The following is a 21,448-nucleotide window of genomic DNA, read 5'->3' on the forward strand; positions in this document are numbered from 1 at the left end:
ACACGTTTTACATGTAAAATAATTTTTGCTCTTGACATTTGACATTTCAAAGCAGGCAAAGTTTATAAACTTAAATTGTTTCGTTATTTTTCGCAATGATTTTACATCTCTTAGTAAAACACGAATAGCATGAGGTTTTATTCCATCGAGTTATTTTTTAACTATAGTCTATCTTCAACTCGTAGATGGAGTGGACAGAACAAGATGGAGTGGACAGAACAAGATGGAGTGGACAGACTCAAGTGTATAAAGGCCTGACTAAAGCACGGAAACGAGGCTATAACAGGTTATCGCCATTTTCTGGATGTACATTTTACGTAACCGAATGAAACTTTCCTAGATTGTAAAGGGCAATAATAGAAAGCACCTGGTTGAGCATTGTTTTCATCGTGACAATCATTCCTTATCTATGAAACAATACCCTTATTCAATGTCTGTTATTTACTTTTGAAAACGGGGAACACTAAAACGCCTTAGCGAAACTCGAATGTGTATTTGATTCAAAGATACATAACTAATGTGTAGAGTTCCGCCTTTAAGGGCAACTGCACATGCTTAGAACTGGTTAATTATGACACGCGACTGAAGACTTTGAATTCAGCGTTCAATTCTTCCTTGTTGTGACTTAATTTTATATGTTGTTGGTTTGTTGTCCCATGTTAAAAGGCGTTTCGGTAAAGGAAAATACCTCAATTTTCAAAATCCGTATATTTTCCGACATCTAATAAAGTTTAACATCTCCCCGTTTGACAAAATAGGTTTCCTCGAGTAGTACTCGCGAATCGGCGCCATTTTGCCTGTTTGGCAGCGTGTGGACTGGTACTACTTGGCAAGAATTCACCCTACTCTACTCTACTGCAATAGGAAAACGCTGTTTTGTAGCCTGCAGTTGTCTCCCCTTAGGCCAAATTGTCACAATTTTCAAGATGGCGGACGAGAATCGTTAGTTCAAGGTGTATTTGAAGCGAAACGATTGAGAGAATAAAGGTGACAATGTATCTAAAGAACAAAGTTTCTGGTATCTGTAAACATCTTTTTCTTAATTTAGAGATGAAAATGACAAGTTCTTCCGCTTTATGAAATATTTTTCATCTTTTACAGATCAATGTGCACACCTTCGCTAACAGTGGTTTCTCTTTGTTTAAAACATTTCCTCTCTCAATAACTCGTTCGTTTTACTTTTGGCGCCAATTATGCGTTTAATGCGATAAAATAGCACTTCTCAGTTTACAATTTGAATATCACTTTTTCACTGTGGCGGGCACTAGCGAGCACATACAGCCAAACTCTTTCACTAAAACAGTTTCTTTAGGAACTAAAACTTCCCACAAATATGGCCTTGAAGGCTGAATGTGCTTAGGCCAGAGTGTGTATCCGAAAAACAAAAGAGTTATGCTCTAGCTTGAAGAAAGCTCCTGGTGAAGGCAGTGCAAAATTTGGCGCCAGAGTGTTAACAGAAAGGCACAAACTTTATTCTGAACATTTTAAAGAGTATCCACAGTTTACTCTTAACCAGTATGATTTCAACCGTGTGAGCAAGGTAATAGACGAAAAGATTTCTTCCTGGAGAAACAAAGAAGACAAGGCGGTCTATTTGTCAACATTTTCAATGGCTAACTGGGATGAGGGAAAGACCATAACCAAAGAAATGAAGACAGCACATTCATTAACGAACTGTAAGGCTTGTACACTAGTCAACTCAAACTTGCAAGCTACTTTCCCACTCAGCAAGAAGTGCATGACGGTGAAAAAAGGCCCCCTTAATGAAATTCAGCGGGATGCTAACAAGCATACTGCACAACACACAGTTCAGAAAGGCTCAAAAATTACAAACAAACAACTTAAGGTCTTGGGACAGGTAATTTATTCCACATATGACGAAAAATGTAAAGAGAACTTTGGAAAGTCACTTGCTCCTTGTCCCTGAAGCTGGACTTGAAAAGAAACTTTCTCCTGTGGAAAAAAGAAAGTTAAAAAGAGATCAACAAAGGCAAATGAAAAATGATGTTGAAAGAGCAATGAATGAAAATGACACTGATCTACATCTAAGTTCAAGGCAATCATACAGGGGTAGACAAAAGCACAGACTCGCTCAGGCCTTTGAAAGTAGAGAGGAGGCTACAGAAAGAGCAAGAATAACACCTCCTAAAAGAAAAGCAAAATCTCACACCCCAGCAACAGAGAACATCATTGGAGACCTGGATCAGCTCCTGAGAGACATAAAATCATGGCCTAAAGGTACCACAAACTGGTCTGAGAGAGCTAGGATCTACAAAATACGGGTGGTTGGCCAGGATGCAACACCCCCCAATGGAGGCCAAATGATCAAGTCATTTCTACAGAAGAAAGGAGTTGATATATCATCCTATGAGTCTTCAAAAAACCAGATTGACCCTAAAGACCACTCCAAAGGTAGTGAACTTATTAAAGTCTTAAAACTAAAAAGTGTCTGTATATGTACTGTTTAAACATATTTTAATACAAATGGATTAAATAACTCATATTTTTCAGAACTACATGTACAATTAAGTCTCCACAAGACTCTGAAGGACAATATTTAATTATGTTTTACAAATTATTCTAAATTGAGATAATAATTTCAAACACTTGAAATCAATAAACAGATTTTAACATAGTAAATGGTTAAAACAGATTTTAAATGATTAAATTTTCACATACATGTAGTAACTGGTTTGAGCAAATTTTAATTTGTTCATTTGTAGAGTTCCGAGTCAGACGAGCCCTTAAAAAACAGAGGGGAGGTGATATTTCAGTTCCAGTTCCACGTACAAATGGGCAGATAAGAGCTGACATTAAGCAGCGCATTGCGAATGGAACATACAATGTTGGTGTTCCTGTGGTGGCAAGTGAGATTTAAAGTTAGCTATCAGCAATGAAGGTGAAGTTATACAAAAGAAAATTGATGTCAATGCCAGAAAAATCCCCTTCAAAGATATCAGGAAAGAAGCCCTAACAAGGAACAAGTCCTTTTTAAAAATCAAAGATGACAACTATTACACCCAGTTGAATAGGGAGGAAATAATATTAGAATTGCAGAAAATTCATGAAGAAGTCAGTGATGATGTTGATGAAATGAGATCCTCTTTAAAAAAATATCAGCGCCAAAGACACTGGCTCCTCTGGCATGACCACTCCACACTTGCCAATTATGGTCACATGCTCTTTTGTGCTCGAGAACTTTATGATCCTGCTATACACTTCACAAGACAAGAAATGATAGACAAAACAGGCAAAGATATTGACATACAAGCCACTATTGAGGAACCACAGCTTTACATTCTGGGACAGAGCAGATCAACGGTAGAAAACCAGATGAAGTTTGTTCCAACAAGGCAAGAAGACCTCAGGGATCTAAAGAACCCTGTACTGACAGATTGTGGGATCGAAGTTTGTGACATCATGAGGTTCATGAATGGAGACAATCCAGCAGCTGAGATGGAGGATGGCACCCAACATGGAGGAAACTATGGATGTCCAGGTTGTGATGGAAACATCAATTCAAGCCATGACTTGGAGTACTCCCTTCAAAGAAGGTACAAAACCTTGAGCACCAAAAAAGAAAAGAAGGTTTCCATCCATTTAAAGACATGAAAGTTGAAGAGCTGAGAGCAGAGCTGACTGCAAGGGGAAAGTCTGATGAAGGGAACAAAGAAGATCTGCAAAAGAGATTATCAGAGTTGCTGGGAGGAACAACAAGACTTCCTGCACTTCTACACAGCAATGAAAACTTTGATGTCTCGGTCAAAGAACTGAACATTGGGTCATATGAAGTTTTGTTTTTCGAAGCTTTGCACTGTTCAATGAATCACATCAAGAATGTCCTACAGGAACTACCCCATCATATCACAGACATTGACACTGTAATAAAACTCAAAGAGATTCTTGCTGTGCAAATGAGCAAAGACAAACTGCGGGGGGTGGACTACCGAAAGACACTTATTTACATCACCATTGCTCTGTGCCAATTTGCAAACCGTGAGGTTAAATTGCTTTTGGTGACTCTTTGTGAAATGATTGAAATCTACTATGCCCAAGAGGAGAAACGATCACCAAAGATGATTCTTCGCCTACATAATCTCTGTTGGAGGCATGCAATTCGATGTCGCAGAGTCCTGACCCCACCTAAGAAATTGACATACAGAAAGCTATTTGGTCTTTACTTCCACAGCTGCGTAACTCACTCTGCTCAACTACTCAGACTTGCTTCTCACAGATCTACAAATGCTGAATTGTTTGAAAGACTGTTTGAGAAACTCTCAGACATTACAACAAAAACCTGGAGCAAGAGAATCGAAGATCACTCAACAAATGCAATCCTGCACTTGCAAGCTGAAAAATCAAACCCTGTCAACCATTGCATTCTTAAAGAGGAGCGAGAAATTAGTAAGATGGCAAAGTCCCTTCCCAAGCTGGATAACACTATATTGTTGAAGAGTGACCTTGAAAAATATGCTGGTGATTGGGTTACTCACTTGCAACTCATTTCAGATTTCTTAGAGCCAGGAGAAGGTGTCTGGTGGAAGGAGGTGGATGACTCCATTGAATTTTTTGATGGACCAGATGAGCCCAGTTTCAGAGATGAAGGACCAAAGCTCCACCACTTTCGTTCAACATCCATCCTCAATGAGCAAGAGCTACTAGATTCCTGCTGGAATAAATGCCTGGTGGAGGAAGTCAAACTACCTGCCACAAAATTGAGAGATGACAATGGAAAATGGCAAAGACCACCAACATGCTGCTCCTTTCAATCAGTCATGGAAGACAACAGCAGTGAGGATCTAGTAAGTGACTCTGCTGCAAACTTTAATCAAGAGCAAGAGTTGGCTGAGGAATCAGATTATGAAGGTGACAGAGAGGATGCAGATGCTGGGACATGGCCACTTCAAACAGAAACTGACTATGAAACCATGAGCATGGAGGTGGATCCAATTAATGAACACAGTGTAGAAACAGGAATTGAAAACTTGCAATTGACCGAGGCTGAAATTTTGCCACAGCCAAATGGAAAAAAGCGAGCAGTTGCCAGTACTGAAGAAGAGTCATCACCTCAAGAGCCACCAGCTAAAAGAAGAAAGACTCCATCAACTGACTCAGAGGCCACAGTAAAGCTTCTATCAAAGACAGCAAAAGCCATTGAACAAGTCCTTGGAACCTGTGAAGAAGTTATTAAATATGACAAACTGAAGCAGAGTGTTACCAAAAATCCAAAATCTAGATACCATGTGGAGCGCTATGAAACACACTTGACTAAGATTCAAATGCTGATACTGAAGAAGTACAAGCAATTGTACAATGACTCAAAGGGAAACCCTCAAGATGCATCAAAGACAAAACAACTTAAATCTGCTTCAGCACTGCTCAAATTGTGGAAGATTACTCTACATCTAGTATAAATTATTGTGTTTAATTTGAAAAACTTCCTTAACATGTAGATATTAAAGTTTACAAAAGACAAAATCCCTTTAAATTATTTACTATAATTTATTTTGTTTTGTTCATGTTTTGAGCCTTGATTGATGCAAAAGAAACTTAAGGTGCAAAGTTTATGGCTATTTTAAGTATCTGATGGCAACAATGTAAAAGTATTTCTTTCTGATGACTGCATTGCAGCTAAAGGCATTAATTAAAGTAATAACACAAAACATATTAAACAACATAAGTATACTATGGCCATCTATACCAACTCCCCCGGATTATCCGAGGGTCTCCTGGATACCGACTAAATCTCCTGGTGTCTCGTACGGGTCACCTAATCTCCCTGACTAAACGAATGAAAGGCCATAAAAGAACTTTTCAGACATATTTTGGTCGATTTTTGGCATTTTGAGGGGGAAAGTTTTGGATATTTGATGCACTTTGTGGTTTATTAATTGGCCAAGCTCTACTTTAAACAACTTTTGCTACGGTCAAAAAAGGTAAACTTGGCGGTCTCCTGCATTTCGATTTTTTCAGGTTGTCACCTCTGATATATGTGTACATAGAATCAAAATAATTCAAAGTTCATCTTGTAAGATAAACCTGAGTTGTAGTAAATTTCATGGAGAAAAAAATCCAGAGAATTAAACTTCAGTATACTGTTTTGTCTACTTCAAAATTCCCTATTTCATTAGAAACTGTGTAAGTGATAAGCTCAAGTCTTCCTTGAAGAGTCTGTTTCTGTGTTTAGCAAAGAAAATTATTTTTAAAATTCTTAAAAGAGTGTTGTCATCACAGTAAAGTGAGTAAACTAAGTCACTATTACATAATATTAGCTTAGGATAGTAAACTGAGGTAATTAACTGTTGCATACGGTCTCACTTCACAACAAGTCCAGATCAAAATTTATCTTCTACATAGCGCAACCACACTATGCCTATAGACACATGGGGAGAATCTACCACTCCATCTTTGGGGTATTAGCTCAACTATAAGAACTACAATGTCAACACAAGCTGGTAGAATGAATAAGTGAAGAACTTTTCAGGGACAAAAAATCATGTTGCATTGTTTCCTTGACTTACAACGATTCATCTAGAACCTACAAGAAAGGCAATTCGAAGGCAGCCGATAAACGGCCGATGGCCGCTTCGAGGCCTAACAGTTTACATGTAGTTCGAAATATGTGAAATTAAAAGGGTATGTAACAGAAGTAAACCGAAAATACACTTACCTATTTGAAGAGAAAACATCTTTAACATTTTAAACCAAAGAACTGACAGATGCAATCCATGTACAAGCCACAAATTAAAATGCGCACGAGAGAGCGTTAAAAGTCCGCCACCTTGAATCGACATTCCTGAGTTCCTTCACGTCGCGCGGGTTGCGAGGGATCTCGCGGATAATCTTGCTGGGGGGGATTTATTACTCGAAGTCAGGCTTTAATAAACTTGAGGAACAAAAAGATGTGATGCTAGCCCGAGAAATCCTTCTTTAAGGATGGTAACTTGCTGTCGCGACCGCAACCTGAAGCCGTTCTAGCCCCAGTTTCTTATCGGTCGTCACGTCGCCGTCGTCAGCGAAAACGTCTGTTGCTTAAGGTGCCTATTATTCACCTGGCCGGTTCCTTTTGGATGAAACACAGACTCAGGGTCATGACCTCCCCTGTGGCGAGAATGGTTCCCACCATAACTTTTATAATCAGTCCAATTTCCGAGCATTCAGCAAAACTCGAGCCTTGCTCAAGAGAAACACGAACCTAATCCTTTCACAAGTCGACAAACGACATTCTTCAGTGAAGTGGTCAAAACGATAACGTTTCAGAGAGTTAAATATTTTACAGCAAGGGTCTACTCCAAAAACTGTGATCCGTAGAAAACGTTTTTCCAAGCGTTAGAAAAAAACAGGTCGATTTCAAACTTAAGCCAATAAGGTTTTTTCTCTGAGCAAAAGTTCCGCTTTTACATATTAACACGCAGCGCTACTCTGTGCTTCGTTCGCCACAAGAGGTAGAAAGGTAGAAAGGTCTTTTCTTCGTTCTGGTAAAGGACAATCTGGTATGTGACTTTAAAAAACTTTTTTTACTCAAAATAGCTCATGATCGTTACCAAAAAACGATACATTTTTGTTCATTCTTAATGGAAACCTTTCAAAACGAATGACCACTCCCGTAACGAAAACGGAACCTAGTCAAATTTTATTAACTATATATGAACTAGAAAGTACTCAAGAATACGTGTGTACCCTTCCTCTCGCGTCCACAATCAACGGATAAATAACTCACAAGTCGACGAAATATTATTCTTTTGAAAAAAAAAAACATTACACAGAAATTATTTGGAACTAATGAGTAAAACAGTGACCTTTAGTAATGGCAATCGAAATGTTTGGATACCCTGTTTTATTACGTATTGCATTACAGTAACACACCAGACGCTGCTTCCCTTAAAACTGAAGTGGTGTTGGTGTTTGTTATAAAAATGTTTGCATTGACATTTTGTCTATACTAATCCATAGTGCCAATAGTGATTTAGTCTCATTTAGTTTGAAGTTTAATGATGAGAATTTCTCTTTTATGCAAACAAGTCGATGTCAGAGAACCATCTTATGGCATACATGATTTTTTTTTTCTTCAGTTCTGCGCCAAAAACATGTGGATTTCTTATCTTGTCTTGCTGACCGTTGTGGCAGTTCAAGCAGGTAGAGTCAAACAATTTTAATTCACGAACGAGCTGATTTTTTTCTCTCGCATCGCTGAGTTTTAAATTGCTTCACAGCTGCAGGTAAACGACAACAGGTCATAAAAGGACTATTTCCTGAAGGTATGGTTATAAATAACCTAGTCTTTCAGCAATAATTTTTAAATACTAATTAACAGACTTAGGACTCTCCTAATCTCATTCAAGCCCCCCGTTTCAATCTGATACAACAAAACATCGCGTGTTATTAACAGTTCTATATCAACCAAACAATCAAACTCAAAAAAGTGTGACACTTCACTGAGATATAAAACTAATGAACATGTAGCCCTCTAAAAATATCTAAGTATAAAAGCGTTTACAACACTTAGTGGAACTACTTGCCGTTAAAAATTAATCAGCCTCGTTCAGGATACGTCGCAAATACGACTGCGAAGAAGATTATCAAAAGCTTTTCCCAAATGTTTGTCTTTAAAAAACTGTTCACCTGTTACTAACCGAGCGCGAGGGCCGTTCTGGGGAATATTGGCGCGAGGGCGTGGCAGTACGGACCCTCGCTTCGCTCGGTCCGTACAAAGACAACCCAGCAAGCTAGGTTAGTAGGTAGTTTATTATATCGCACTTTCGTCATGCTTGTTTATTTTTGTTTTAAAACACACCTCCGGACATTTTTGTTAAAGGGCTTCCGCCGCAACGTGTTTTTGATGACGCTAGCAACTTAGAAAGAACAAGCCCCACGAGTTTTCAAACGCGTGGTAGTTTAATTTGTTTCCTTTATCTTGCCATTTTTGCTTTCCTTGCACTCGACATTGTATTTTAACGCTAATATAATTATTCAAATCGTCAAGTGGAGAAATAAAAAAAACAATAACAAAAGACAGATACAGAAGTTTGAAAACAAATTATTGAACGTTAAATATAATATAAAATAATACCCATCTAAAGATCAGTTTCTTTGTTGGGAAACTGACTTATTGTGAAGATCGTATGTTTTGCACAGTAAGATGAACGGTAGATTCAAATAAGTGGGCACCTTTCAACAGACATTGTTTCTCTTTTTTTTTTTTTGCGTATTTTCTGAGCGCGAGGAAAGCGCGCAGCACGAGAAAAGCTCCTCCCCTCACGGTGAATCCCTCGCGCTCACCTCGCTCGCTTGAGAAACGCAAAAAAGTTCGCCTGCTCTGCAGTCTAACGAAGATAGACTGAAACGTTTATAGGTTGACATGAAGATCTTGACTTATTTCACGTCCTAAAGGCCTGCAAACGAGTAATAAGCTATTAATCGATTCCAAGAAATGCAAAAGGTAAAATAGCTTGCAAATGGTAAACCTGCAATATCCCCTCCGCAAACACCGTGATTGATTCGATTGAATTTCGTACGACTTTAAATGCAAAACATTTAGCTCAATTGCAATATAGTGCTTTTCAGTATAACGACTGCCTGGGTACACGCAGCAAAGCGTCCATTTTGTCGCACTGTCAGTTATGATTACACAGAGAAAGCGTCTATCAAATTTTAGAACCATAGCCACAATATCAAACCAAAACAAACAATTTATCCAATTATGGAAAATGTTTAAGTAGGTTTATAGCCGACAATGCATGACACGTTAGAGGTTATTACAGATCCAAATCAAACAAAACATTGAAGATTTAATGTCGGTCATACAGGAAAGGTTTTAAAAAGCTTTGCAAATTATGTAATTATCTATTATTGAGTTCTAGTTATTCTATATTTTTTTGGTGTAATACTTTTTATTTCAGGTCAGAATACAGTGGCCAGAAGCATCTTCAGCCAGGATTCCCAAATACAACTTTCGGGAAATGGAATAATCAGGAAAAACGGTCAGGCTTCTTTAACAATACAAGTTGAGATAGGGCCAGCAGGAGGACAAGAGGGCGGGGCAGGGGCTGGGGAATTTCCACCAGCTGAGGTAAGACCTCCAGGAATTGGAGCAAGAAGACCAGGGGGTGACATAAGACGTCCGGGAGCAGCAGCAAGACGTCCGGGGGCCGGAGGAAGACGTCCAGGATTCGGAGGAAGACGTCCAGGATTCGGAGGAAGACGTCCAGGATTCGGAGGAAGACGTCCAGGATTCGGAGGAAGACGTCCAGGATTCGGAGGAAGACGTCCAGGATTCGGAGGAAGACGTCCAGGATTCGGAGGAAGACGTCCAGGATTCGGAGGAAGACGTCCAGGATTCGGAGGAAGACGCCCTGGAACCGGAGGTAGACGCCCTGGAGCCGGAGCAGGAGGTCCGGGAGTAGAAGAAGAAGGTCCAGGAGCAGAAGAAGAAGGTCCGGGAGCGGGAACAGAGGGTCCAGGAGAAGAAGGACCGGGGCCTGGAATCGGGGGTCCAGAGACTGGAGGTGAGAGTATTACATTCTTCATTGTTCTTTGGGCATTTATCAACTGATTCATGCTTTAGTATCCACCATCGAGTTATGATTCAAGCGGAAAGTGTGTGGAGCAAGACAGAAGTTGCTGGAAGCGCAGTTAAGAGCAACTCTATTTGCTTGAGTATTCTCCAAACTTCTATAAGTTTGCATCATTACGCACGACCGGTTTTTCTGACGGACACTCGCAAAAATATTGTGTGTCCTCAACCAATCAGGAACGCGAACAATAAAATGTCACTGGGAAAGAATCACTACTCCCTCAAAAAGTGAACGATCACATTTAACCAGTGATGAATTGGCGTACAAGGTTAACGGGACTATTCACAACTCGTGAATAAATATCTTACGCATGCATTTTCCAGAGAGAAATTTCTGTTTACGAAAGCTTTATATTCCTAAATTTCCCAAGGCAGTCAACAATGCATTTTCTATCAGCAACAGCACTAGCTGATTCCACCTTTAATTGAAAATAATCCTGTCACACCTTAACGGTAGCAACGATTATGCGCATTAAAGAAAATGGAATTTGTGGTAAATTATTATAATGTAGTATAACTCTGTTTCTTCCCATCTTAAAAGGGATGGTTTCGCTGTTCGGCAAATGTGCAACGTATGGTGTGAGCATGGAGTAACTCTTTCGCTTTTTGATTTCACCAAGACTCTTTCCATTCGATTGAAACTTCTGGTTTGAATTTTTGGAAACTTCCAGTGGCCAATGGCATTTTACAGAATTTCATTTGATTGTTTCGTATCAGTCGGACAGCCAACAACGTTTGAATTTGGAATTGTTTCCAGGAATTTTCCGGACCATTGCGACGTAAGGATGAGTGGCGTCATCAGTTATTCAAACAACGAAATCTTGCTTAAGAGGCGGAGACTAAAAGATCTAAAAGTACACAATTTTTAGCAACACTGCACCAGGTTATTACAGTCATTTTTTCTGGTCCCGGAGAATCACCCATACATTTTTTTTTATTAGAAAACCCCGATAATGCGGCCACCCCGTTGATACGGCCAACATGGGCCACATTCTGAACAACCTCATTCCCAGGGTCCTCTCCTACTCGGCCCCCATGGCGAGAGAGAGATGCCAAGTAGGAGAGGACCCTGGGAACGATGTTGCATTGTGAAATCCCAAGGTGTTTAATCCTCTGTAATTTTATCCCGTTTATACGGCCACTCGAACCAGTTAGGTTAATCTTTCCATTGTAAAATATTTCATACACTGATTCAATTTTCATTTTTTTAAAAATTATATCCACATTCAAGATGCTTATTAAAGAACTGTCTAGAAGTGCAGTCGTGTTATATCTGTTTATTAAGACGTCACTCATTTTAGACCAGTCATCAGGTTTGAACCTACCCCTTTAATACGGCCACCTCGTTAATACGGCCAAAGTTTTAGGGCCCGTTGGAGGCTATATTTAGGGGGGGATTCTACTGTATTACCAAATTGTCAGAAAAAAAAAGCAAAAACAAGGGGGCGATTTTAAGAAGAACATCATGGTTCCGTGGAGGACACTGAAATTTCTTTACATTTTTCAACTTGAGAAATGTCTGTTATAATGCGAGGAACGATTTGTGGTAAAATAGTCCCCTTGTCATGTTCTTTTAAATGATATATTTGGTAGACTAAGTATGAAATTAGAAAGTCTGCATGATTCGCTTTTGTGACGTCATCAAATATAACGTCACAATATGGCATTTTGTTATACTCAACACAGTAATCAACTGAAATCAATGTGCAAAAATTGGTTAAAGAATGCTTAAATTAAAGGGCGCAAAATTAGGCTTTCTGGTCATAACTGAACGTTCTTAGAGGGTATCATTGGGGTGGTGGCTTTTACGGTTAACGTTTAATAAATTTGCCTTTTTACGGCTAACAATGTCAACAGAAATCTTAGAAATTACTTACCATTGTATTTCAATACAATGTGTATCATTGTATTTCGATACTTTTTTTAAAAAGTTACAAATTAATTTTCATCGTTTGATGAAGTAAAACTAGAAAAATTTTGATTACTGTAAAGTATATTTTTGACCATCAGAAGGATGTCAATGTTGACCATTAGGAGAATGTTAGACAAATATAGTTATTACTACGTCTCCCGGCTTTTACCTTAACTACCAAACAACAAGACAAGGTACAAAAACGTCTTGACAAGAAATCTCGAGACTCTCGCTTTCGTAGAAAAAAACTGTCACACTGTTACCGTTTATTACGGCTAACGGTTAACCCCATTAAGACATTCTTCTTGAGCTATGAGTCAACTTAGATTCAAATGAATCGATAGTACCTGTCACGGTAGTCGTAGAGGTTTGAGCGAAAGGAACGAACAACGTCTCTTCCCCTTAACATCTTCATTCTGCACGTGAGTTTCAGAGTTCAAATTTTCGTTTTTTTAATCTTTTCAGAGTTCACCGAGGAAGAACAAACTGGTTTACTGAAACATAATGAATTCCGAGCAGTACACGAAGCTCCTCCGATGAAACTAGACAGACAAATGTGTGATGAGGCTAAAGCATATGCTGAAGTAATCGCCCAGATGGGGCGTTTGAAGCACTCCACAAGAGAGGAACGAGATGAACAAGGCGAAAACCTTTCCATGGGATGTTCTACTAACGGGGCGCAAGCAATGGAAACAGCAGTGGAAAACTGGCAAGAACTTTTAATTAATAAACTCTCTCTTTCTATGTCTTTATAATACTTTCACGTTTAACCATATCAAGTGGTTTGTCAGAACAGACCTCACGGACGCATGTTTAATCGATATACAGAACAAAGCTTAAACAAAAACGATGTTTAATGCTTAACTATTATTCCTTTATTTCCGTACTAGATCGGCAGTCCGTAATGCGCAGTGTTGTTGTGCAGTGTACCTATATAACCTGAAAATATCTCTATTGTATAAACACGAGTTTTTTACTGAAAGATACACCACTCTAAAAATAAATACGAAACTACGGGCGTGTTTAATCAAAAAATGAAATGGCGAAATGTAACCAAGGTTAGTCTAAATAGCTCTCAGGTTTGCCTAACCAGCGCTCAGGTTTGCCTAAATAGCCCTCAGGTTTGGCCAAATAGCTCTCAGGTTTGCCTAAATAACGCTCAGGTTTGCCTAAATAGCGCTCAGATCTGCATAAATAGCTCTCAGGTTTGCCTAAATAGTGCTCAAGTTTGGATAAATAGTGCTCAGGTTTGTCTAAATAGCGCTCAGGTTTGCATAAATAGCGCCCAGCTTTGCATAAATAGCTCTCAGGTTTTTTTTTAGGCCGTTGCTCAAGTTTGCATAAATAATGCTTAAGTTTGCATAAATAGCGCTCAGGTTTCAATAAATAGCGCTCAGGTTTGCCTAAATAGCGTTCAGGCGCTCAGATTTGCCTAAATAGCGCTCAGGTTTGGCTAAATAGTGTTCACATTTGCATAACTAGCGCTCAGATTTGCATCAGTAGCGTTCAGGTTTGCCTAAATAGCGCTCAGGTTTGCCTAAACAACGTTCAGGTTTGTCGAAAAAGCTCTCAGGTTTGCCTAAATAGTGTTCACATTTGCATAACTAGCGCTCAGGTTTGCCTAAATAGCGCTCAGGTTTACATAAATAGCTCTCAGGTTTGCCTAAATAGTGCTCAGGTGTGCCAAAATAGCGCTCAGGTTTGTCTAAATAGCGCTCAGATTTGCCTAAATAGGGCTCAGGTTTGCATAAATAGCGCTCAGGTTTGTCTAAATAGCTCTTAGGTTTGTTTCAATAGTGCTCAAGTTTGCATAAATAGTGCTCAAGTTTGCATAAACAGCGCTCAGGTTTGCATAAATAGCACTCAGGTTTGCATGAATAGCGCTCAGGTTTGCCTAAATAGCTCTCAGGCTTGCCTAAATAGGGCTCAAGTTTGCATAAATAGCGTTCAGGTTTGCATAAATAGCGCTCAGGTTTTTCTAAATAGCGCTCAGGTTTGCATAAATAGCTCTCAGGTTTGTTTTAATAGTGCTCAAGTTTGCTTAAATAGCGCTCAGGTTACCATAAATAGCGCTCAGGTTTTCCTAAATAGCGCTTAGGTTTGCATAAATAGCGCTCAGGTTTGCATAAATAGCGCTCAGATTTGCATAAATAACGCGCAGGTTTGCATAAATAGCCCTCAGGTTTGCATAAATAGTGCCCAGGTTTGCATAAATGGCGCTCAGGTTTGCCTAAATAGTGCTCAGCTTTGCCTACATAGTGCTCAGTTTTTTTCTAGATAGCGCTCAGGTTTGCCTAAATAGCGCTCAGGTTTGCCTAAATAGTGCTCAGGTTTGCCTAAATAGCGCTCAGGTTTGCCTAAATAGCGCTTAGGTATGCATAAATAGCTTTCAGGTTTAAATTGCCTAAATAGCGCTCGGGTTTGCATAAATAGCGCTCAGGTTTGCATAAATAGCGCTTAGGTTTGCCTAAATAGCGCTTAGGTATGCATAAATAGCTTTCAGGTTTAAATTGCCTAAATAGCGCTCGGGTTTGCATAAATAGCGCTCAGGTTTGCATAAATAGCGCTTAGGTTTGCCTAAATAGTGCTTAGGTTTGCATACATTGTGCTCAGGTTTGCCTAAATAGCGGTCAGGTTTGCATAAATAGCCCTCAGGTTTGCATAAATAGCGCTCAGGTTTGCATAAATAGTGGTCCGGTTAGTCTAAATATCACTGACTCAACGATGGTTAGCTCTCAATAATTGTAAGGGCTAGCCCTTACAGACCCCTTATCCCACATTGACACTTATCCGTAGTGCAATTTCGCCCTTTTGTGCTTTAAACACGCCCCGAAACTACATCCGGGACCCTGGTGGCATACTTTCCATATTCTCGTTAATTATTGATGACGTCATCTGCCGTTTTTCACTGTTGTTTGTTCAAACAGTCAATATGTCTATACAATAAAAAGATAATTACACGAATGCACGACAACTTCAAGATACAAATTTTACTTTCTCGTGTAAAAATAATATTTTACCCACTCGCTGCGCTCGTTCGCAAAGAATTGGCTCATGCTTAGCGTGCGTATACCGAGTTTTAGTATAAATCTACTAACGTTCTATCACGAATGCCGTTCTCTGATTGGCTACGCTACTTACTATCTATTCTGTGATAGATAGTAAGCAGCGTAGCAGTGTGCGCTCGTTAACAAAATGACGGCCGCTTCTTGGCGTTTTCGAAGCGCCTGTGAAGAGGATTTAGATAAAGTTTTGAACGACTAGTAGATTTATACTAAAACAATTAGATTATTCGTTCTCGATTTCTATACGTGATAGAAATCTTGAGCTCATAATCTAATTGTTTAATAGATGCACGCGGGACGTCTGGGGAGAGCGTCTGCTCGTGGCGCAGCCGAGAGCAACTCTTGGTCCTCTAGCTTCCTGAGTGCTCTCTAAACTTCCCAAGTACATCCATAACTCGATATACGCACAGCTAAAACCATGAAGTAATTCTTTTATAGCACAGCGACAACAAGTTGGGCGCTAAATGTTTTATTTCTGATTTAATTTCACAACCTCTTAAGTTGTGTGTATAAATGCGATGATCAATCATGTCTTCATATCTTTCTTCGCAGTTCAAATATCTTTCACATATTCACTTGTTATCTACTTTTATCTACTCAGTCCAATGGCTTGTGCACTAGCTGGAGCGTAACTGTGGCATTTAATTTTGTCAGGTATAACGAGGTCTGTGATCCAGGCTACGATTTCAACAACGGCGGTTTTAGTTCAAGAACAGGTCATTTTACCCAAGTGGTGTGGAAAGAAAGTACGGATCTTGGTATGGGACGAGCGGAAGCGCAACAAAATGGCATGAAGTGTGCATATATCGTCGGAAGATATAAACCAGCAGGGAACATGGGGGGAAAGTTTCAAGAAAATGTGATAAAGGGTAGCTTTGATGCTGGCAGTTACTGCGCGGCTGTCAGCAAGAGAGGAAGAAAGTTCTTTGACGATCAAGGTCGACCCGTGATCGTCAACTCACCAATGTCAGCAGTAGATGTCCCGAGTGAGAAAACTGAGCCTGCTGTGTTCTCAGGTCAGCAAGTTGAGCTTTTAAACGGCAAGAAGGAATCTATCCTCAGTAACCAAAAAGATAAACAATGATGTTCTGTCGAAACTATTAAATCTGCCAATAAATGCAGTCTACCTGAAATGAAATAAAAACTACCAAGCTATAAGTTGTGTAGTTTTCTGATTTTTGCATTCTCGTTCACGCTGTTTTAACCCTAAAGTGCTCAGTGAGTTGGGACGATATAAGCTTCAAGCAAAGATCTGCTTTGCAGATACTGTAAAGCAGTGTTGCCGTGTGGTTTACGGCACTAGAGTTTAGATTTCAATGTCCTGATTCTAATCATCCATCCCTTCTTCGTGCGCACTAGCTGAGTTTGCTCCTAAAGAATTTAAGAAGTTTGTAAACAGCCAACCGGAACGTCTTCCACCAGCGTTATAACACGGTTAAATGAGCTCAGTCACGGCATTATGAGTTATTTTCACCATTGAAAATAGCAGTTTACAGAGATAACATAAAAGAACCAAGGATGGTTAAGGATGAAGAAGACTAACACGGATTACAAACGACGAACTTGATGAATTCAAGCTAAACATTTCAAGATGCACAAATCGTGGCTTAGCTCCTTTAATGTGGTCTATGCTTTCATTGTGAATAAATAATAGGAGTGGCATGTTATCCCCTTCATTACGGCAGAAAAAAATGTACGAGAGAACTTTTTTCCAACTTTCACAAAAGCGCGATTGTATTGAAGACTATTCAATGACGCTTGTTCGAGACTTGTTTTGAAGTCATTTTTTCAACCTGGCAGCTCACCAAAGTGCAAGACTACTCGGCTTCGCCTCGTGACCCTAGACCTGAAAAACAGTGCTACACATTAATAGACCTTAAAGAAACCGCCAAACAGTAGGGAAAATTCCATTAAAAACTCAACATCCATACGCATTTTCCCGCCCCACTAAGGTAGCACCTTAACAACTTGTCTAAGCCCTCAAGCACGCTAAGCAGGCATCTCTCACCGGACAGGTGGAAAGGTTAGTTCATAGCGCCGGTCTTATGTCGTCTTACAGCACTGAAAGAGCGGTCAAGCACATAGCCTTATCATTAACTGAGACAGCTATGCAATGAGAGCAATACCTGTTTCTTTCTTTAGGTTGGGTCCAGCAAGCGTTTATATGATTTAGGTCCACTTTTCAGTCGCGACCTTTTCAATGGCCCATATGTAGCTAGAATTTGGCTAAGTGATGATTGTACACCTCTTAATGTTAGATTTAAACTTATTTTTTACACTTGCCCTTCTTTTTCCTGACTTTGATCATGTTTTGTTTTGAAGTGGGAAATGGAAGTTAATGCGAGGTAAAAGGCAAAGTCTGCATACGAGCCAAGTGCACCGGAGCCTATCCCGGTTTCTTTAGCGAGGAGTACTGACGCCCACCCCCCACCCCTCCCCCCTCGTTGGATGGAATGCTACTCCAGCATTAAATTCGTCGGTACCCATTTATACACCTGGACGCAGAGTGGGAATTTGAGAGTAAATTTTCTTGTCCAAGAACACAACACAATGTCACCAGTTAGGAGTCGAACCCGGACCGCGCGATCCGGAAGTCGAGCACACTTAACATACGAGAATATTTCTTATTTAATATAAATTTACCGCAGTTTCGACTGCATAGATAGGGAATGGTAGCCTTTTCTAGTGTTCGTAAGGCTGTTTGCAAGCAAACTGGAGTAAAACTAAGAAAATGAGCTCTAGAGATTGAAAAAAAAAAAATGACCCAGGGCGGCGCGTGAGACGTCTGACCGTATGCATCGAACTCCCTTTAACGAAGTTACTTTTCATTACACGTTGGAAAAGACAATTTACGGCTTTCGGGGAAAGAATAAACTATAAGCTATTGTTCTGATTGTCTGTCTCTGTTACGGCAAAAATCACCTTGAAACATCCGGCTTGGAGTAAATCTTATAAAACGTATCAGTAAAGAGGGTGAATGTTAAGTATAAGCTTCCATCGAAAAACGAGTCGACAGCGCAGTTCGCATGATCAAATGTTATAGTTTCCTCACCGGACGTGAATTTATGGTAGTCATTGCCGAAAGAGTCGTTAAAAGAATCTAGGAAAATACCTCCGACGACGACGACGATGATGATGATGATGATGATTACGGTAACGATAACGGCAATAAGACAATTAAGTCAAACGTGTAGAGGAGGAATCTACTTTTTCCTAATGGAGGGTTAATAATGGTGATGGTGTAGATGACGACGAGGGTGAGGCGAGGATGAGAATAAGAGTAAGGCGAGAGTGCGAGAGTGAAAGCGAGGACGAGGGTGGGAGAGAGGTCCAGGGCGAGGGTGAGAGCGAGGACGAAGGCGAGGGCAAGGGCGAGGATGAGGATGAAGATGGTCACGAGGATGAGGGTGAGGATGAAGGTAATTGTAAGGATAAGGGCGAGGGAGAGGGTGAGGGAGAGGGTGAGGGAGAGGGTGAGGGAGAGAACGATAACGGAGGTGAGGGCGAACAGGAGCACGATGGTGACGATGATCGTGTTTCAAGTAGTAAGCCTCTAAAGTGACATTTTTTCATGGTCTATTTCAAAGATTTTCCTCTTTCATTAGGCACCTTAAGCAACAGACGTCGCCGGCCTGACGACGGCAACCGGAAACGTGACATTTCTTTGGAGACGTCACTGTGCATGTACAACACGTTGTGACCTGGCGTTGCCCTGAGGTCGAGAACATGAGAGCGTGGGGTTTCACGTCGCGACGAAAACGTGAGTACTTAATCTTTTGTTCTGATCCCTTTTAGCTTGCTTTTGTGCTATTTTGGTGCCGAACCAAGGTAAAGTTGCATAATGATTGCCTTTATGCTTAAAACAATGTTCTGGAAGTATTCCCGGACTCATTTTTTCTTAACTGAAAAATTGTTTTTCGCATGTCAAACTAGCCTTCAGCGAAGAGGTTGCTTTCATTCGTTATGCCGCTTAGTATCATTAGTTTCTTCAGATTTTCTCAACGTATAATCGGTAGATTGCTATAGCTTGAAATAACATTGATTTTATTTTGGCAATCCCCTCGTCTTGGTATTTCGTTTAACATAGAGGCTTTTTTAGTCGACTGGATGAATTTTGTATTCGAACAGTGTACATGTATTTTTTTTTCATGTTTACAAGAGCTGACAAACTTCGCGCTACCAAATTGTCTCGCCTGGATTTTATTTCTTGTACAAACAAGATTATTGCATCCTTCGCAGAATGCTGTTTACGATTCTTTATCAAAAGAGCTGGCAAAACTCCTGTATTTGAGCGGTCGATCAATGTGTCGAATGAAAAACGCAGTGAGCTGAGATTTTGTTCAAAATCTATGTTTAGCAGTAAAATCTATGTTTAGTACAACAAGGTGTGTGTGTAATCTTGGCAGTCTAAAAATACACCTGTCTTTTTCTCAATGAGCGGTGATACAAACTTCGGTTAAAAATCGCAATTAATTGCTTTAACAATACACGTTTTACATGTAAAATAATTTTTGCTCTTGACATTTGACATTTCAAAGCAGGCAAAGTTTATAAACTTAAATTGTTTCGTTATTTTTCGCAATGATTTTACATCTCTTAGTAAAACACGAATAGTATAAGGTTTAATTCCATCGAGTTATTTTTTAACTATAGTTTATCTTCAACTCGTAGATGGAATGGACAGAACAAGATGGAGTGGACAGAACAAAAAGATGTGATGCTAGCCCGAGAAATCCTTCTTTAAGGATGGTAACTGGTCGGTTCTTTTTGGCTGAAACACAGACTCAGGGTCATGACCTCCCCTGTGGCGAGAATGGTTCCCACCATAACTTTTATAATCAGTCCAATTTCCGAGCATTCAGCAAAACTCGAGCCTTGCTCAAGAGAAACACGAACCTAATCCTTTCACAAGTCGACAAACGACATTCTTCAGTGAAGTGGTCAAAACGATAACGTTTCAGAGAGTTAAATATTTTACAGCAGGGGTCTACACCAAAACCGTCATCCGTAGAAAACGTTTTTCCAAGCGTTAGAAAAAAACAGGTCGATTTCAAACTTAAGCCAATGAGGTTTTTTTCTCTGAGCAAAAGTTCCGCTTTTACATATTAACACGCAGCGCTACTCTGTGCTTCGTTCGCCGCAAGAGGTAGAAAGGTAGAAAGGTTTTTTCTTCGTTCCTATCTCCTGGTAAAGGAAAATCTGGTAAGTGACTTGAAAAACTTTTTTTACTCAAAATAGCTCATGATCGTTGCCAACAAACGACACATTTTTGTTCATTCTTAATGGAAACTTCTCAAAACGAATGACCACCCCCTTAACGAAAACGGAACCTAGTCAAATTTTATATAACTATATATGAATTGGAAAGTACTCAAGAATACGTGTGTACCCTTCCTCTCGCGTCCACAATCAACGGATAAATAACTCACAAGTCGACGAAATATTATTCTTTTGAAAAAAAAAACATTACACAGAAATTATTTGGAACTAATGAGTAAAACAGTGACCTTTTGTAATGGCAATCGAAATGTTTGGATACCCTATTTTATTACGTATTGCATTACAGCAACACTCCAGACGCTGCTTCCCTTAAAACTGAAAGGGTGTTGGTGTTTGTTATAAAAATGTTTGCATTGACATTTTGTCTATACTAATCCATAGTGCTAATAGTGATTTAGTCTCATTTAGTTTGAAGTTTAATGATGAGAATTTCTCTTTTATGCAAACAAGTCAATCTCAGAGAACCATCTTATGGCATACATGGTTCTTTTTTTCTTCAGTTCTGCGCCAAAAACATGTGGATTTCTTATCTTGTCTTGCTGACCGTTGTGGCAGTTCAAGCAGGTAGAGTCAAACAATTTTAATTCACGGACGAGCTGGCTTTTTTCTCTCGCATCG

At 39.7% G+C, this 21,448-nt stretch overlaps 3 protein-coding genes across 3 annotated transcripts; all 3 read left to right on the top strand.

The window, feature by feature from the left end:
• Positions 1–3,595: 3,595 nt before the first annotated feature.
• LOC145466782 (uncharacterized) lies at positions 3,596–6,044 on the top strand. The gene has a single exon (XM_081450495.1). It carries the CDS (start codon positions 3,609–3,611, stop codon positions 5,412–5,414), a length of 1,806 nt encoding a protein of 601 aa, XP_081306621.1. The 5' UTR covers positions 3,596–3,608; the 3' UTR covers positions 5,415–6,044.
• A 2,043-nt stretch (positions 6,045–8,087) lies between these two features.
• Positions 8,088–13,444, top strand: LOC145465035 (uncharacterized). The gene is made up of 3 exons (XM_081448840.1): positions 8,088–8,136; positions 9,861–10,505; positions 12,951–13,444. The coding sequence occupies exons 1-3, from the start codon at positions 8,088–8,090 to the stop codon at positions 13,238–13,240; spliced, it is 984 nt and encodes a 327-aa protein (XP_081304966.1). The 3' UTR covers positions 13,241–13,444.
• A 1,254-nt stretch (positions 13,445–14,698) lies between these two features.
• LOC145465036 (salivary antigen-5-like) lies at positions 14,699–16,944 on the top strand. The gene is made up of 2 exons (XM_081448841.1): positions 14,699–14,709; positions 16,205–16,944. Exons 1-2 carry the CDS (start codon positions 14,699–14,701, stop codon positions 16,632–16,634), a joined length of 441 nt encoding a protein of 146 aa, XP_081304967.1. The 3' UTR covers positions 16,635–16,944.
• The last annotated feature ends 4,504 nt before the right edge of the window (positions 16,945–21,448 follow it).

This window comes from Orbicella franksi, chromosome 13, assembly GCF_964199315.1.
Source record: "Orbicella franksi chromosome 13, jaOrbFran1.1, whole genome shotgun sequence".
In the NCBI taxonomy this organism is placed as follows: domain Eukaryota; kingdom Metazoa; phylum Cnidaria; class Anthozoa; order Scleractinia; family Merulinidae; genus Orbicella; species Orbicella franksi.

What these genes read in the sequence shown, in the direction of transcription:
- LOC145466782 (XM_081450495.1), top strand. Translation starts at nt 3,609, where the DNA reads ATGAAAGTTGAAGAGCTGAGAGCAGAGCTGACTGCAAGGGGAAAGTCT.
- LOC145465035 (XM_081448840.1), top strand. Translation starts at nt 8,088, where the DNA reads ATGTGGATTTCTTATCTTGTCTTGCTGACCGTTGTGGCAGTTCAAGCA. An exon ending in CGTTGTGGCAGTTCAAGCAG is followed by an intron (nt 8,137 to 9,860) that starts GTAGAGTCAAAC and finishes ATTGAGTTCTAG; the next exon opens with TTATTCTATATTTTTTTGGT. An exon ending in CGGGGGTCCAGAGACTGGAG is followed by an intron (nt 10,506 to 12,950) that starts GTGAGAGTATTA and finishes TAATCTTTTCAG; the next exon opens with AGTTCACCGAGGAAGAACAA.